This window comes from Mycteria americana, chromosome 2 (genome assembly GCF_035582795.1).
Source record: "Mycteria americana isolate JAX WOST 10 ecotype Jacksonville Zoo and Gardens chromosome 2, USCA_MyAme_1.0, whole genome shotgun sequence".
NCBI classification, from domain to species: domain Eukaryota; kingdom Metazoa; phylum Chordata; class Aves; order Ciconiiformes; family Ciconiidae; genus Mycteria; species Mycteria americana.
Genome location: NC_134366.1, coordinates 53842023 through 53861509, shown reverse-complemented (window position 1 = coordinate 53861509; position 19487 = coordinate 53842023). Strand labels below are relative to the sequence as shown.

Genomic DNA, 19487 nt, shown 5'->3' with positions numbered 1-19487 from the left:
CAGGAAGCTTTCAGAAAGGCAGGAAAATGAAGCCAATTATGGACTAAGAGGTAGCAGAAGAGCAAGAGAGGCCGTGCAACAGATAGTCTCCAAAACAATTTAGCACGGACATCAAGAACAGTCACCTGGAAAAAAGCAATTCTGTAAGAGAAGAACTAATCCCTAGGAGAACACCACATGCAATGCTCAAAGAAATCAGATAGTCCAAATTAAACTTCTTTTATTCTGTTAGATCTAAAACTCTGAATTTAAAAGAGAAGTGAGCTTTTTCTTAGCAACTTATGGAAATGCTCCCAATTGAAGGTCATACAGAGGTGCCACATTTTGGTACCTCTGCATCAAGCAGATTGGCAGAAAGTTAGTGGATTGTTTGTTCTTTCTCTTACAAGGAAGCAAATATATTTTTAAAATGCACCTGAAGAGATTATATATTGAGCAGTAATTTTCCAATAGTTAATGCCTCGATTTCTTTCTTTGAACCTGAAGGTGCATCTCCTTTTGTTTATCTATGAGCAACCACATCAAGCGAATTGCAAAGTTCCCATAGTTTATGCAGTCATGCAGCTCCAATTGTTTAGGGTATGCAGGCCACTATGCTGCATTTCACACCTGTAAATTTACACCTGTAAATTTGACATTCAATGCATCTTTGTATGAACTCAACTAAATTCAAAACGGGTTTCAACTCAACATAAAGAATATGCTCTAACCTGACTAGCTGCATAGGAATTTTCCATGTTAAAAACCAGCTTTTAAAGATTAGCTTAATTTCTATATATAGCCAGGGCACCGAACAGTCAGCAGCCATAATGATTTCAATGAAGCTGTTCAATGAGGTAACTACTCAAGCAGCAGTGTACTGAGCCTGAAATGAAGCAGTGTATTACCTTCAAGGGCATGCCAAACTGCCTGCAAGGTACTCTGCCACTCAGCCATTAACAAGCATAAGCATACAATCAGTCTAAACAGCATGAATAGTCCCACTGATTTTAATGCAACAGCTTACCTAATAAAAAGGTAAAATTAAAAATACTCTGTCAGATTGGAACTACAATGCTCAGTACTTTGAAAACCTGAGTCTAATACTATAGCCATAGATAAGCAAAGTAATTGGAAATCCTTACTGTGTGATTTGCTCCCCTACTATCCTGCACCAAGCCAACACAAATAAGTGAACATCCATTCAGATGGAAGACATGTACTTCAGTACAGACGAATAAGGCAGAAAATCAGTTTCAATGTAGCCACTCCAATAGCCATTTTACTGGATTTGATATAATCTGCCATTTAGGGATTTCTGATGGTGAGATGCAGACTTTAGTGGCCCCTTCATTTAAGACAGGAGCTCTTGTTCACCAAAACTCCACAGATGCCTTCCACTAAAAATAAATCTGCCATTCTTGACATTTTGTGAGTAAAAAACAAAAAAAACCCAAACCACACTTTTCTCTTCCACAGTAAGTAAGGGTATCCACAGTGGCTTTGATTATTTATGACAAAATGAAAAAAACTACACCAAAGAGCAAACAAGAAAAATACAGTGTCTTTAAAAAAATCCACTGTAGTTCTGCAAGGAATATTTTGTTCAGCAAATACATGATCTAGAAGTTTTTTGTTTTGTTTTGGGGGGTAAGGGGGTTGGTTTTGTTTGCTTGTTTTTTAATATTGCAAATCTCTTAAGAATTAAATTAGATTTAAAATGTCATCATTAGCATTCCAAATAACCAAGGATTTCATAAAAAGACGACAGTAAGACTCTGCAGGAAATTTAATCAGCTCCTGTCCTGTCATTTTCCTCAATCCATTCCTTCTGCATACAATGGTTATTTATGAATCCACAAATAAAACAACAGCCCTAGGAAAGGCTTCCTTCTAAAAACTTGTACGAAATTCTCATGCATGTTCATGACAGAATACTTCCACAAATATATGGAATTCTGATATTTTAAGAAGCTAGACTAAATTAGATCCAAATAAAAAGAAAAAAATTTACAAGAAGATAGGTCATATAGGTTGAAAAGTAGATAAAAATGTCTCTCCCAGCATTAAACTAAGCAGGTAATTTATCTCCCCTAGATTTTCTCATATATTGTTTAAAAATCTAGTCAACTAACCTGCATTTAGTACATAAATACTCTTCTATAAACTAATTGTACATGAAAGCTAATCCCCATTAACAGTGGGTATAGTTTAGAAGGATTATTTAAACTGTATTAAACCTGCATATGGATATTCACCTGCAGAACAGCAGTGGCTGGAATTCAGGTTAGTTTAATTCCCTTACTTTCCACAGTATTCTCACCAAAACTACTGATTAATCCTGCCAATTAATCCAGCCTCCTCCACAGCTTTGGAGGGGAAAGTGGGTTAATGGAGCTGAAAATACTGGTATTAATGATTAAACCTGGTTTTAGTAGATGTGACAATGATACAACTGTTTGGAATCCAGAAGGTGACAGTATTTTTCAACTTAAAATCATCAGACACCAGGTGTCACTCCTGGGACACTGCTTCAAATAATTAATGAGAGTGAAGAGGTTCAACACTGGGACTAATCAAGAACAAAATACTCCAACTCTCTATATTATGCAGCACCACACATACATAGCATGTATTTTTTTAAATATATAGCTATACATATGCACCTGCGCACATACGTATACACTAAATGGCATTGCAAAAGTCAGAAGCCAGGCTTAATGGATAAGCATGAGGAATAGCACAGCTAGAGATGAAAGCAATCTCCAGGGTAACTAGAGCAAGATAAGGACTAGAGTATCTGGAGGGGGAAGGGAGTAGTGTTGATTCATTGTTATGTGTTTAAACACAAGCAAATAGGTAGAAATAGACTTCCAAGCAATTCATTTCAAGACACACACACACACAGACGCACTCATACTATTAAAGAGTGGCAGACAGAATAGATGCTAGAAATTTCAAGGCAATCAAAGCTTGTTCGTAAAAGTAGTAATCTTAGAAAATGCACGGTAGCAGCTGTTTAACTCAAAATCTCAGTGATAAGTGTTTTAGTCATACAAAAAGTCCGAAAAATGATGTGGCCTCTTTCTTCATAAAATCTTTTTAGATTAATCCACAGCACAAGGCACGACAGTTCTGTAAACATCAAACCCTTGCTGCTCTGGCAAAATGACTTAATAGTTGGACGGTAATTCCTGATGAAGATGTTTTTTAATGTGTGTCATTGCAGCAAGAGGGGAAAAATGATCAGAAACATGCACTGTGTAACTGCAATTTCATATCTCGCTAACACTGACGTTTTAATGATCTACGGTGTCAGGCAAGCTACTTGTACAATCCCTCCTGAGTGCTGTTCAGGGTTCTGGCTCTTAGGTGGGAATACCTTATGCTGGGACAGCTGATGGAGTTTCCCCATTCTCTGCTGTGTGACTCCCCTCTTCTAACCACCACTGTGAGGATGGGCGAACTGGTCAAGAAGCACCTCCTCACCCACAGCAGCTCTCAGCAAAAGCCTCTTAAGCAGCGGAAAGCTGTGGTCTGTAACAACATTGGCTGTCTCAGCGTGAGCCATTCCAGTGTGCATGGATGGCCATGCTCTGATCCACAGCCTGTGCACCTCAACCCCTCTGACAAACCTGACTGAAGAGTAAGTCGACAGTTGCGTTTCATATTTCTAGGTTTTAGAGAAATATCGGGTCAAAGCCTGTTAATTTACATTCCTAAGAATTTTCTGCATTCTTACCTTAAGAAACTCTGAAGAAAAAAACCTCCACACATTTTGATATTAGCTTTTCTTTCCTAAAAATAAAAATGATAGGACTGTGCATGTGACCCTGACCACCACACCTGTCTCTCACCTGCCTTCCTAGTATCATTTCTACATGCTAAGCCATCTTTTTATCATGTGTGCTAAGCAGTGCTCAGATGTATACATAGAACTATGTCTGATATTTTGAAATATGCCTAAAGCAATTTGGATTTCTTATCAAAATAAATTAATGGGACTTGAGCACCCAAACCCCTAGATGTTTTTTGGGGAAAAAAAAAATTCTCAATCCATGTTTAACACACATACCAAAATGAATGTTTTACTGCTATTGAGGAGGGAAAAATATTCAGCTGTTCAAATGATTCTTTAAATCGAGATAGTTAGTCAGGCTCAGCTATCATCAGGTAACAAAAAAAAAAAAAGCACTACAAGCTTTTATAAAGCTAGGTGGACTGTCTCATGTTTTATATGATAAAAGTTGCACAGGAGAACCTGGAAATTAACTGTTGCTTGTCTGTCACAACCAGGATACAGCCACCAGCCTGTTAGGACTATCAGCCAAAGACAGTACATATTTACACAAACCATTTTTCATGGGCAAAACAGAACCAAAGCTGATCTCTAATTGTGCAGAGGAAAGGCAGCAAAGAAACAACTTTAACCGGGCAGGAGGCAACAAAAGAGTTGCAGCCTACTACCAAATGCAGGACTTAAGGAAGCAGTTAACTTTTAAGTCCCTTCTCATTCAGCAACTGTGCTCACAGCCTGATACTGGGCAGCTGAAAGGCCTGACATCATTGAGGTCAACATCAAAGAGTAAGAACAACTTTTTTAAGTTAGAGTTGTCGAGGATAAACGGCCATGAATAAATTTAAACAGGGGAGCAGAATATATCTAATCATCAGAGGACAAGAGCTCTGGAAAAGCCATGGGGGTAAGAACCTAAGCAAGTAAAATGAAGACTGATGATGCAGCAGGATGCTTTGCAAGCAGTATGAACCAGTACCTTTTTTATTGCTATGGCTCCTCTTCATTGCTTCTACACTGCCTTGTTTCTTCAAGTAACCTTTCCAAGGGTGAAGCTAAGCCACCATCAAATCAAACTAGGAGCAATTCACACCTACTTGGTACTTACTCTGTACAGCTGAAAATGACTGAACAATCTGCGGGGTAGCTGCCCCTATTTTTCTAGATGATGACAGAAAATGCACTTAACTGCTACAGTGCAATTGACACAGATTTTTTTTTTTCTTTTGCATCGTGCCAAGCACAACTGAAATATTTCTTTGTGGTACAGCTTCATTGCGTTCATTACAAGGGATCAGCCCTACTGATTTTAAAACATTTGCATTCCAAAAACCTGAAATAGCTTTGTACCCCTGGTATCAGGGCTTCTTTAAGCTTGGAAATTAACTCTGATTAAAGCAAACAAGCTGCAAATTTTAAACAGGACTGTAACTATGCTTGAATAAATCCGGGTGTAGATACTCTTATTATGGAGTATGACTAAATCCGCTTACAAGTACATTAAACATTTGTTTGCATGGGAAACTAGCCCAGAGGAACTATCACACACTGTTTCTTCACAAAGATGTGATTAGAATTACCTTTTCTCTTATTCCTCATCTTTTAAATTCCTGGTTTTGCTCATTTCATGGTAATTTCCTTAAATGAACTTAAGCTTTTCTTAAAAGACTGGGAATAACTAACTACACAGGAAAAACATCACTCTCCAATCAGCGTGGTTTGACTACAATTCAGTACTGTAATGCAAAGGTCAATTGATAGAGCTGTTTCATGGGAATTTTTTTTTTTTTTAATCCAAGTATCAGCCAACATGGAATAAATAAAATCCCAAAACAAAATGGGGAACCCCTAACACTGAAAAGACAGAGAAAAAGAAACTCGCATTTTAGAAACTTGCAACTTCCTTCAGTGAAAAAGGTATCAAACAAGGCCTCTCTGTGAAAATCAGGTTTTACGTCAGGCTAGCATGTGCAAGCTACCAGAGATAAAATGAAATATTGGCACTTTATGAAATATGTCATCCTGTAAATAAAAAGTAACTTTTTAATTAGCATTTGGTTTCTTTAAGTTTCTTTAGTCAAGAAGACAGCAGGTGGAGGCTGCAAAGTTTTAAAGTTTAGTTTAGTTTAGTTCATTACATCAAGCCCTGAGTTTTGGTGGTTTTTTTTTTTTTAATAGATCTTGTTTCATTGGATCTTTTCCCATTAATACATGGGTGAAAAATAGTCAAGATGTTTGATAACTACACTCATAGAGCACTAATATATACACTTTACCTTCAAAATGTACAAACAGGCCAGCTTTCAGAACTATTGGTTTCACCTCCTGACCAATGGGTCTGGTATCTTTTTTAGTACAAGTCCCAAACTCAAGAATTTGTGTTATTTTAATTGTATCATTTCATGTACTACTGATGGAAATCAAAATATTAAACTGTGTGCCCCGATGTAAATTGAAGCTTCTAGTGGCAGGATTTAAATTCCAAAGTTAGAATAAACTTTAGTCACATACACTTTCTTTACTACTGTATCCACTGATGTGCTATATCTAAGAGGATTCTTATTGATCAGTGTAAAGTGGGTAAAGACTTATTCCCATGAGTGAACAAAAACTAAACTGTGTAAAAAAAAAATTAATTCAGATCATCAGTATGATCAGGTCCTAAAACGAGGGTGCAATGTAACTGTAAGTCAGCATTTTAGTACTGTCCTGAGGACGATCACACAATTCAATGTAGAGAAGCCTACAGGTTAATAGAATTTGGAAGCAGAGAGATGCTGAAGGAATATAACTATTCTTCCATAAAGAACTATATCCACATCAGTGAGGAAAAACCCAGCATCCAAATGCACAGGAGGTACCTTGTCTCAGCAGGGGTGATGCTGCCAAGAATTCTGAAAGCCTCATGCCATTTTAATCATTTTCCTCAGAATCGAAACTTTTCTATTATGAAACAAGTCACTTTGTATTAGGTTGAGAAAGTGAATATAAAGGAAGGATTTAAGTTTCCTGCCAAATTTATTCTTACTGTCTAATTTATTTATTAGGCAACGATTTAATAATAAATGTTTCAGAACTTGGTTTACAGCAGATTTGTGAAAGTATGATTTAGCATGGATTAAGATGGGGAGCTGCATTTCCTGCATGATAAACCACATCAAGCTCTCAGAGTGACAGATGCACGGTTAATTGATTACTTATTCTTTTGCTTCCTTGGGTTTTAGCTATACTTGACATGTCAAACTTGCAAGCCAATCAAGATACTAGAATACCTCCTGGGGTCCCAACTTATCAAAGCCTATGAAGCCTGCACTTAACCTGAAGCACACAGAAGAGTCCCATTCAAAATCATCAGGGCAATAAGCATGCTTCTGAACTTTCTGATATGAGGCCCTTTATATTACAGTTTTCCTTTATGCAGTTATCTGCAACAACTAGCATTACCTGGGACCAGCACATTACAGGAATTCAAACTGGCACAATGACTCTTACTTTCATCTCACTAACATCAACAATTAAAATTGCTTACTATCAATCATGTAAGCCAGACAAATTTAAGAGGGGACTTGGGAAAAGAAGGGAAATTATTTGTTTGCTCAAATTAAAAAACAAAACAAAAGCCTTTCTTAGGAAATAGTAGAAGCCCCTGCAGAAGTTACAGAAATGAAGCACCCATTCCACAAGCAAAGCAAAAAAGGCTTCATCAGAAAATTTTAACAGGCATCAAAGAGGAGAAAACAGAGAATGCTGAAGACTGGCTGAATGAATATGCACAGCCGTATTTACATATAAAGATTAGTGCAGGGGCCTGAACTCAGACATGCAAAAGAAGAGGAAGTGTACAAGGTGATGTTCTTATCAGATTCTTACCAGGGCTTCATTATCTTCTGCAATTTCTGATATCGTCTGCAAAATTAAAACTTGCACGTGAGGAGACACACTTTAAAACATCTGTACTCTATTTACCTATGCATACACACGCCGCCCCCCCCCCCATTTGATTCATAAAATTCAAAGACAGACACACACTAAGAGGCAGTAAATTACTAACAGTTCGCTGTGAATAGAAACAGTTCAGTAACTGGTAAAGAACATTCAAAATTAATTTCAAATATTTGTTCAGAATACTTGTGTTAACTTCTGTTAGGAAAAAAAGCAGAAGAGAAAAGACAGTTGATAGGGAAAATATATCAGATTTCTCTAAAACCTGTTTCTCTTGACCATTAAAGCATGTCTAGGCATCCTATATTAGTTAAGTAGTTGTGTAAAATAAATTTTTGGTACAAAACAGTAAAAGTTCACACATTAAGCATTTTCTGTCTCGTTGCTATAACGTGTAGTCCGTTGCCTGAAAAACTCTTTTATTACTTCCATTCTCCATCACTAATACCAATGTCAGAGTTGTCAGTATGGTTGAAAGTTGCTGTGTAGCTAGGACCAACAAAGACCAAAATCCTGACTTTCTGAAGTCAGGGACAAGTTTTCTGTTGACTTCAAAGGGAGACAAAGAATTTACCCTGGGTTTTTAACCACAGAGTGCATTTACTCAACAACATAAAACCATCTTGCACCAGCTCCATGACACATAAATACAATGCAGCAGTCTTATTCCAACAGAACGTGTAAGCTCACCCATAGCTCTTTTGCTCTTAAAATTCACATGGACACGCCTAGACCCAAGGTGCTGAATCAACGCACTTGAGAAAGACAATGACCTGCTTAAGAACGTCACTTATTGATTCAGATTTTAAGAGGCCAAGCTCCACGCCCAACCTTCAGTGTGATGCTCTTGGTTTCCCAGTAGCTTCCAAATACTTGGTTCCTAGTTGCAGCAAGAGATTTAATGTACCCCAAGAGTTTTTTTATTTAGGCATTTCCTTTTTTTTCCCGACGATATACACTGTTGTGTCTCATTGGTGAACCAGAAGCTATGGCATCATATTACTATACTCAGAAAACGGGAAAAGTCATCCTCCTGCTAATAGATGGCTTCAGAACTGCTGATTAAGCAAGCTGAAGAAAGAGACTATCAATGGTAAAAAATGGGATCCAAGATAAATAACTTCTTTTTAAAACATCACTTAAGGGGGGGAAGAGGAATATCCGTCTTCTACTTAACCCCTTCTTGTGTCTCCTAAATCTATTTCACAGTTTTATTTCAGAGGGTTGGCTGCAGCTCCACACTGGGTAGACTACTGTTCAAAAGGAGAACAAAGAGGTCCCTCCTTCCTCCCTGTCCCCTTCTCCCCACGTCTTCCCCTGTGCACTTGCTGCCATGCCGTTCAGCCCAAAACAGCTCTAGGACTCCAAGCTCTCCAATCGCTGATTCAGCTCTGTCCCAGAACTTGGCTAGATTCCGCCCCCCCCGCCCCCCCCTTTTGGTACAGCAGTAACTCCTCCCACCTCACATTTTCCATTCTGCTTATGCATAAGTAATGTTGTGCTTTCTACAAAGACCACAGGAGTCTATGTATAGACTCTTTTCAAGAAGGACCAGTCTCAGGGAGGGCAGCTTTTGGGCTGGCTTGTGTAACCATCAGGGAAGAAAACACAGAGAGTACATCACAGGAACAGTGTTTGAAACCCTTCATTGCTAGCTGTGAGCTGCAATACTCATGCCTGAAGATAATGATGGCACAGTTTACCACGTATACAAGCACAGACAGGGCTACAGCCTACATCAAATTAGAAAAGTGACAAGATTTTGTTCTTGGATTTCATGGCTTTGGTTCTTGTATGCTGCAACAGCTATGCGTGTAGCCAGTAGTAACGAGCAAACAAAAAGCATCCTGATGATCAGACAGCCTTAAAATGGGGAGAAAGTTACCCTCAACATGCTTTTAGAAGCAGAAAAATTCAAAGAATTTCCCACAGGACATCCCAACTTCAGCAGAATGTCATTCCCATGCTTCTGCAAAGAGTGCTTCTTACTGCAGCAGATTCTGCTAAACCCTAACAAGAACCACCACCACCACAAATGGGTTTTGTCATCTCCCAAATGTGTGTGGATCCAAGCAACCTTATGCAGCACATGCCAGCAAAACTTCATAGCATCCTTCTGAGCCCTGTTTTTAAAACAGCTGCTTTTCATCCAGGTGCTGGCTTTGGCTAAGCAGCAAGTAAACTTGAAATTGGTGCTGTGTCTGTCTCGCATCAAAGAGAAAGTGTGGTGTTTGCAAACTGGTAGCACTTCAAAGGGCAGACTTGGTTGTGCCAGAGATTTTTCACAACAGGCTATAATCAGGTGCATTTTCTCCATGACTGAGGCCAGGAATCAAAGAACAAAGATCTGAATCCTAGAACAAAATATTTAGACAGCAACTCTCTTTAGTATTTACAGAACTCTTATCCACCTTAACTAGCAATCAGTTAACTTGAGGTCAGAAGATGTGCAATGTAAAAGAAAATATAAATGCAGAATAATATGGGCAAATAATTGAATTGTATAGTACTTTTCTAGTGAAGCAATACTGTGCTGGTTTTGGCTGGGATAGAGTTAATTTTCTTCATAGTAGCTAGTATGGGGCTATGATTTGGATTTGTGCTGAAAACAGCGTTGATAATTCAGGGATGTTTTAGTTATTGCTAAGTAGTTCTTATACTAAATCAAGGATTGTTAAGCTTCCCATGCTCTGCCAGGTGCACAAGAAGTTGGGAGGGGACACAGCTGGGACAGCTGACCCCAACTGGCCAAAGGGCTATTCCACACCATATGACATCATGCTCAGCATATAAAGCAGGGGAAGAAGGAGGAAGGGGGGGATGTTCAGAGTGATGGCGTTTGTCTTCCCAAGGAACCGTTACGCGTGATGGAGCCCTGCTGTCCTGGAGATGGCTGAACACCTGCCTGCCCATGGGAAGCAGTGAATTAATTCCTTGCTTTGCTTTGCTTGTGCACGTGGCTTTTGCTTTACCCATTAAACTGTCTTCATCTCAACCCATGAATTTTCTCACTTTTACCCTTCCAATTGTCTCCCCCATCCCACCGTGGGGGGAAGTGAGCAAGTGGCTGTGTCATGCTTAGTTGCCAGGTGGGGTTAAACCACAACAAATAGAAAGACAGCAAATTTTCACTTGAGAGGAAAGATAACCATCGTATTAGACCAAAAAAAAATTTATTAATCTCTGTTGCTTTGGAAAGTGTGATAAGAGCAGCAATCAATCTAGGACATCAAATGTTGCAGTAACATGGTACAGGATGATTACAGATAGACTTTTACCACTGAACACGTGGAGGCTGTTATCTAAAGGAGTGCATGCTATTTTCATCCCGTCAAACCAAAGACCTAACAAAGAAGGACCTGGCATGAGCAAGAGTTCCTCTCATATTCACCTACAGACCATGCTAAAGTTACCACTGAAGGAGTAGCCAAGCTAACTCTTTCAGCAAGTCAGCCTGGAAAGGAACAAGTACATTCTGCCACCTCCACCAGCTTTCCTCTTTCTATATATACACAATTGTTGTTTCTTCCAGACAGCTGACTCTGTGGTAGCAACCAGAGAGTTCTGTAAAACACTTCCTGGGTGAGTTACCACAGGTATGGTCAAAAATGCTGAAAGTCTTACTAATCTAGACACTGTAATTAGCTCGATACTTATATTTATCTTTTTTTAGAATCCATCCCTCAATTGCACTTGCACAGATGGGAATAAAACCATGGCCAAAACATAAACGTTATGAGGGTAAATTAACTAGTGTTTGTGAAAGGTTCAGATACTATAGTGGTGAAAGACAAAAACAGACAGCAATTTTTATACAGGGAGAAATCTCAAAACAAATGCCAACATAATGCAAAATAAACATTAACGTTAAGTTACCGGTTTAGACATTTCACTACCATAGTATGCTCCCTGTTTGGCCTCAAAGGAACTTTGTGATACATTTCCAGCTGAATCCCAAGGCGTAGCAGTTCCTTCTGGACTTCCCCAAGCCATACAGACTTAATACTTGCTCAAATACTGCAGGTTATGTCACTAGCAGCTTCCAGCAGAGGCTCCTTTAGCAAGGACCTAACCAGATCAACTCCATCTGTTCATGTGCAAAAACTGCTGTACGAGAACCAAAGGTACCCTAAATCTAAACCCCAGCTGCGACAACATGCAGTGCACAGTAAGGGCTTATCTGCACTGTGGAGAACTACTAAAATGTTGTCCGACTGGGGAAGCCAGTGCAGACACACCGGAGCTAGCAATGCCAAGAGCTAAAGCAGTCACACCACATCAATGCAACCAATGTTTCTGAGCCTGCACTGTTTAAAGACGTGCAGAGTAGGATAAAAATACCAGTGAGGATAAAAGCTTTTCATGCAGTATGGCCATGGAGAGGGCCATTATTAGCAAAGGTGGAAGATGTTCACAAAAACTTCCTCCTTTACAGAAAAACTGACGGGGTGATGGATGATGGACAGGCCCCTCACTACAAGGAAGACATTGAGGTGCTGGAGCGTGTCCAGAGAAGGGCAACGAAGCTGGTGAAGGATCTAGAGGACAAGTCCTATGAGGAGTGGCTGAGGGAACTGGGGTTGTTTAGCCTGCAGAAAACGAGGCTCAGGGGAGACCTTATCACGCTCTACTACTACCTGAAAAGAGGCTGTAGCAAAGTGGGTGTCAGTCTCTTCTCCCAAGTAACAAGCCATAGCACAAGCAGAAACAGCCTCAAGTTGTGCCAGGGGAGGTTTAGATTGGATATTAGGAAAAATTTCTTCACCGAAAAGGTTGTCAAGCATTGGAACAGGCTGCCCAGGGAAGTGGTTGAGTTACCATCCCTTGGAGGTATTTAAAAGACACATAGATGGGGTGCTTAGGGACATGATTTAGTGGTGGACTTGGCAATGTTAGGTTTACAGTTGGACTCGATCTTCAGGGTCTTTTCCAACCTAAATGATTCTATGATTCTTGAACGACCTGCTAACCACATTAAATCAGTATTTGGCTGCTGCTTTTCAGGCAAACACAAGGATAGCCCACATTCTGGATAACAGGCAGTGTTTAGAAATATGACAAGACAAATACACAGGAGTACGTATTTCTGGCTTCTGTTTGTATCAGGTGTGGCTATCACATATAAATGAAGTCTGGGAAACACTCTGGCCAGGAGGTTGAAATAAATTATTTGGATGAAATCTGCAAAATGACTATTCAGTTATGCAGCAGCACTCCCACTCTTCACAGCCACCACAATATCCCACAGCTACCACAGTCCAAGAGACAAAAACATCCTGGAAAGTTGCAGAAGTGGAGATTTTAAGCTCTTCTTATTTTTGCTCATTTCTCAAATACTACACTTTTGTCTGGAGTTTAAAAAAAAAAATTTAGTTTTGTCCAGTTTAGTACTCTGAAGAACATTTGGAAATAAAAATCCACTCCTGGAATTACTCTTTTTATCACATTTTACAAAAGTGGTTGCCAAACAAAAACCAGTAAAAATGCCTCCTCTCCTCTTCCCTGTTCCTGTCAACAAGGTGTTGATATCACCACTTAGCAGAGACCATTTAAATGCTAATATTCTTAAACGCAGTCAAAGTAAGAACAACAACCCTGGAGAAAAGGCATTTAGGATGGGGGAATGCAAGGAGCAGCAACTCTCCCCTTCTCTCCAAAGATGTGATCTTCGATGGTTCAATCTTCACGTAAGGCTTTTATCTACAATGTACAATGACATTCATCAGAAGGATATACAAGAAATTGTGCTTGTGTGTGTGTTGAGAGGGAGGGTGGAATCCAAGCTTGAAGACTGATGGGGAAACAAACCCAAAAGAGAGCAAGCAGGAGAAAAATAAACCAACAAAAAAAATCCACTCACAAAGAAAACCTACCCCACTTTCTTCCTTTATGGGAACTCCACCAAAAGATTGGGCTGCAGCCCTTTCTCATTCTCCTGCCGTTACCATCTCCACAGTGGTATAACCGGATAACCTGATTTTATATACTATTTTGGATTTTTGCCTCATAGACAATAGTCACCCTCTCCCGACATTACAGAAGCACTAAGAAATGAAGATTGCATAAAGCCCCTGTTGGACAAGAATTGATTTTGGCAGCAATGTCACATTAAGTAATCTATGCTTCCAGGTGAAGCTTCACAGGAATGGCTGAGCCTGTCTAACAGGCCAGTGCTGTCAAAAATACAAATTATTTTCCTCCCTTCATCAGCTGTCTTATTTTCTGCTGGATTAGTAAACTGAATTGCCTCACGGAGGAGTCAGATGAGCATTGGAGCTGACCAAGAGAGCAAACAGGGACTACGTAGCCAGTAGGTGGGAAGAGTGGAAAAGGATTACTTTATTTAGACCTACTAGCTTAGCATTGTTCCTATCTTCTGAAAATTCATTTTCCATTTACCCAGTGAGTTGTGCTTGCACAACTGTTTTCTGGGGCAACCTGAACTGGGTTAAGGAATATTGTATTAAAAGTAGCCTTTATTGTCACTTTTAATAATCTACAGCAGTTTTCCAGTCCAGTTTGCTACAAACAGTACTGGCATAACTCTTCAGATGAAGTAGGACAGGAACAAGTGGCTGTCAGCAAGGGCTGCTTAAGTGTTTTGACAGCACTACTGAAATACTCATCAGACTGGGATGGAAAAAAATATTAGCAGGTATGTGAGCAACTGTCCCAAAAAGTGTGTTAAAGTCGGAGTAACTCCAAACTAATCTGTCTTCAGTTTTCCACTGGGCTGGTATACAGTATTATCTCTGCAAGACAAGCCAAGAGCTAGAATTTCACTGAACAATAGAATTTGTCCTTAAAGCATGCACAATTGCCGTCTCAGAGACTTCCAGCTGTACCGCAGCCAACTCTGCAACTGCATGTGTTCAATAGAAGAATCCTCTTAGTCGAGAGTCAAAAAACATACAAATACACATTTATTTAGAAGCTTACATGAATCTGATCTAGCTGCATTTATTATTTCCAATAGGAAGATGAAAAAATTTAACAACCATCCAAATTTAAAGGAAGTTTTTTTCTCCAATCTATGCACTAAGCAATTACAACTCCCTTAAAATTAAAACCAGGCTATCTGCAACCATGTCCGAGCAGCATCAACTAGCATGCTCCTGTGTCATGGCTATACTACAATAAAGCTGCTCAGCACAGCCACATTGATGAAGCAGACCTCTGAAGAACAACCTTCTCAACAGCAGCAGAAACAATTCTGGTTACTGTCAAGACAGCTAGGCTTAGCATAGTCTCAGTTTTTTGGCAAAAACTGCATGTTATTTCAGTCAAATGACAAGTGACAGAGACTGTGATACTGCCAATAAAAAAATACTAAAAATTCTGCATAGGCCTTCCTCCTTTTCCTCCCAGTCATGAGATTATTATTATTACTGGTAATGACAAAAATAAATTCAGATTCCTTTTATTAACTCTTTGGTCTTTCAATATTTATGGCTTGTGACTTACATTTTCCTTTCCTTACTTTATAAGGGACTATGAGGGGTTTTCTTCCTTTTAAGGAAGGCTGAGAGTCTGTCCCAGTCACATGACTTTTCTGATACATCAAAAAAACCAACCCCACCACATCTTTACCAGTCTTCTGCTACATCAGAAAGACTATCTATACAGCCATGATTTTCTGAAATATTAATTCTGGGCTAGACTATGGAATACAGGTCTAACTGAGCAAACTACGTTATTTCAGATGGGGTAGCAACGAGACATGATCATTTCTTCCAGTTTGGTTCCTGAACACATTTTTCATCAGTCATTATGGTAACTAGGACCTTCTAACATTGCTCTCCTTCTGCCTCATTTTAGGGAACCGCACTCTAGAGGGGGGAGCAGAAGCAGCACACCCCTTTTACATTGTCCATACATCCAACCAGATGGACCGCATATTCAACTCCCCTTAACTAGGCACAAACTGGGCTTCAGACAAAAAAAATTAGTATTAGAAGTGCTATGGAAATCTCTTTCTGAAAAGGAAATAACTGTGTGCACGCGCACACCCCTCCTTTGGCAATACAGATGCTGAGTCCAAAAAATGATTGGACATCATGGATAATTATAAAATGGAATCAGCATTTACTTGTTCTTCATGACCTAACTTGTCTTGCAGTCTCTGGTATAATTTATAGGTCACCTGAACCATAAAAATAAACATAAAACCAGCTTCTTTTTTTTCTTCAGTTAATAAGAGACTCATAGCATGCTCTGGAAGCAAGAATGAGCCTGAAGGAAAAACAAAGATGATCCATCTCAATCAACAGGATCTCAATTCATGTGGACAGTTTCTAAGACATGTTGCATCTCTGCTGATACAAATATATTCATATCGACAAGATGCACTCTCAGCCTTACTAGAGCCCCATGCACCCTACAATCTGCCTATCACCAACCCCTACAGCTTTGTCCCAGCACACACCATGTCTACAGTTCATTTGCTCTAAAGAGCAGGGACTCAAGGAGATCTGGCCCAAATTATGGTAACTACACATAGTGTTAAAACCACTTTTGAAAACATACACAAAATAAAAAAAAACCCACCTCTCCTATATTAACAGCAAGAAACTGGAAAGGCTATTCTCTAATGCATTCTAATTCTCTTCAATATTCAGGAATATAATATATGGAAAATTAACTAGAAAACACTGTTAGTTCTTGTCAACTTTTTACTTCTTTTCATCACCAGCAAAATGAAGCTGAGACAACTAGAAACCCACGGATTTACATTCTCTTACTCTGGTCACTGTACTTTTATAGTCATCAGCTTCACTGAAATAATGAGTAAGTAGCACAATAAATAAAGCCAACCATAAATAAAGCATAGGCCTCCTCCTCGGTGAAAGTTATATAAAAAGCTGGAGCCTTGCTTTCCAGAGGCTGCCCACTAAAACTTAATTACACACTTAAATTATAACTTAAGAGCTACCCCTAACATGAGTTCCACGTGCAGAGAAAACCTCAGAGCAACCTTACACTGAGCATGACGGTACTTTTAATGAGCACTGTCTGCCCCTTTGGGGAAAATAGAGAATAAAGCTTGAATTAACAAAATTCATCGATTTCTAGCACAGCTGCACCACACCGTGAACAGAGGCGCCACTCAGCCTGGGCTTACTGATGCAGGGCTGTCCTCAGCTGCATTAACCCACGGGCAGCTGGGAAAGCACACAGAGAAGCTCCTTGCAGAGCAGCAGCAGCCACCCCATGGGGTATGTCCCACCCCCTCTGACCCCCTCAGAGTCTTAGTGCCAGTCTCTGGGTTGTGATACCAGAGCAGAAACAGCCACTCTAACGCTATTTCACAACATGCCCGCTCTCAGGTTGTGGCTCAGTGACACACCTATGCCAATGCAGTGGTCTGTTGCCACAAAAAAGGGCCTTTTCTGCATCCACTCATGCACATTTCCTCTCTTGCTTCTGCAAGTCTCAAACTGAGCAGAAAACTAACTGCAAAACAGACATGGATACTTTTCAGCCAAGTTAACAAGCTGGATTGGCTTTGCGAAGCATCCAGACACCAGAACCAACTCCAGGAAGGAAGGAGGACTGGGCTGGTGAGTGGGGATTAACACGCAAGGACTGGGCAAAGAGGGCAGGGAGCTGGACCATCTCTTAGCAGCACCAAGCCATTAGGGTTCTCTCAGCTGTATGGTTGAGTCATAGCCTCATTCAAGCAAGGCTGGCTCAACAACAGTAACTCAAAGGTGGATAAGAACTCCACAGTGAAGATATACCTTAAAGGTATCTTTACAAAATATATTGCCTTCTAAAACTGGGCCACCAAAGAAGTTTCTGCCCTTCCCTGAAACTTCTGGGTGCTCATTCCTCCTCTAATGCTGCCCCCCTTTCTAATGGTAATATAATTGTTCGGGTAGGTCCACCTACTGATACTGAAATGATTAGAGTTAAAAATACCATTGGGGAAAAGAAAGTGGCAGGTATCGGGGCAGGGAAAAGGAGGGAAAAGAGCTTTTTGGTTTGAAGCATGTTTGACCTGGTCAGCAGCACAGCCCACAAGGTCACAGTGCTGAGGGTGCACAGCCCAGGGTGGGAGCTAATGGCAAGGAGGCCTTCAGTTTGCTTTGCCTGTTCAGCGAGCATCTTGCGGGACCCTCTTATTAACGGTATTGCAGAGAGTCCAAGTGAAAACAGGAATAGAGAACATGAGTTGCTTTCCCTTGGTAGCCTAGAGCACTCAAACAGCTGGCTGTCCTTGTCCCACTCTCTCCTCCATATATCACCTTTCTTTGCCTCCCACACACACCTTGTTCATTCACAGGCCATTTTAGGAAGCTGTTTTGTTGTAAGAATAAAGTCAAAAACCAAAACAAAACAAAAATTGCTTCTTCTGTGGAAGTAGTTTGTCTGTTGGCTTAGTGTGCTGAAACAGCAATGAGTGACAGACCCTAAGTGGGAGGACAGGATCAACAGCTTGAAGTCGGACGAGAAAGAAAAGCAGCACCATGGCAGGCTTAGGCTGCTGAGTCTGTATATATTAGGATTTGCTCCTTTCATTAAATCTCAAGTTCTGTTAAATAATGCGCTTATCAGCCAGTTATGCACAGTATAAAAGCAGAAGGGAATGTAGAGCGTAGCACAGATGTCCTTGCTTTACAACTCCCTTTGCAAAGCCAGACTTGGAAAAACCTGACCTGCAGACCCCCTCAGAAGCTGCAGAATGTCTAGGCTGCTGAACACGAAAAAAGACTGCAGTGAGTACTGAGAGTTCATCAACACGTGAAGCTGCTGGAAACTCTTACAGTCTGAGTCTTTGTTCAACGCCCAAACTAGACAGCATTTCTCCCCACAGGCAGAAACACTGATAAATAGATTAGACAGGTAGATCGATCAAGGCATCTTTGGCAATACATTACGCCGCTAAAAAGAAAATTCTGAAATCTCTCCAAATGCAAGCCATTTAAAAAAAAAAAGAAAGAAAAAAAAAAAAAGGCAATAGACTCTGCTCATATGTCCAGTCTGCAAGCCTGCTGTGTGGTTTGAAAACTTATACCCTTAGCCAGGAATTACTACTAGGGTGCAATTTGCTGAGCAGTTCTTTCAACAGTGGTGCTGGCTTAAGTAGTTTCCCTCCCAAATAGCTATTTTTAATCCAGACCAGTCTGCTACAGCTTGGCCCATCCCACAGCTACAAAACAGTAGTACAGTCACATCTGAAGAGTGAGGAGGGCACTTGCTTTAGCCTTGATGCAGCTAAAAGAAATGCTTGTAAAAAATGTGAATGTTCCCTGTTTCGACAGAAAATAAAGTGCTCTAGTTTAAATACCTTCCACACTGGAGTAAATTAAACCATTTAACTTAAATAAATTCATGACAAAATAAACTACAGAGGCAGTGACTTTTAATTTGCTTATGTTCTGATCTTCATAGGCACATGTGAGCCTGCCCAGTCAGTATATTTTTAAATTAGTACAGTAACTGTGTGCATATGTTTACATCAACTTAAGCCTGTCTTCAGTTTAAATTTAATTCGATCCCTAAACAACAAATATTATATGAATATAAGACAAGTTGACAAATTTGATTTAGACGCATTTTTTTGCATTCTTTTTTTAAAGTGGCATAATATGTACCACATACCACTTCACTGCAAAAAAAATGAAGAACGTAACCCCAAAACACTGAAGATGACCATGAGCTATTGGAAATCCTGTATATAGCTAGAGTTAGGCAACAGGGACTCAAAGTCCAATAAACCATTGACCACATAACAGGCAGCCATCAGTGAGAGTGTGCTTTTATATTT

At 39.9% G+C, this 19487-nt stretch overlaps 1 protein-coding gene across 5 annotated transcripts in view; it reads right to left on the bottom strand.

Annotated features, from left to right (window-relative positions):
- ELMO1 (engulfment and cell motility 1) overlaps window positions 1–19487 on the bottom strand; it is a 312440-nt gene that overhangs the window by 205862 nt on the left and 87091 nt on the right. For all 5 annotated transcript variants that reach the window (XM_075493469.1, XM_075493466.1, XM_075493468.1 and 2 more), the window contains one exon: window positions 7646–7681. In XM_075493469.1, coding sequence (XP_075349584.1) covers window positions 7646–7681 — 36 coding nt within the window. The remainder of the gene's footprint in view (window positions 1–7645; window positions 7682–19487) is intronic.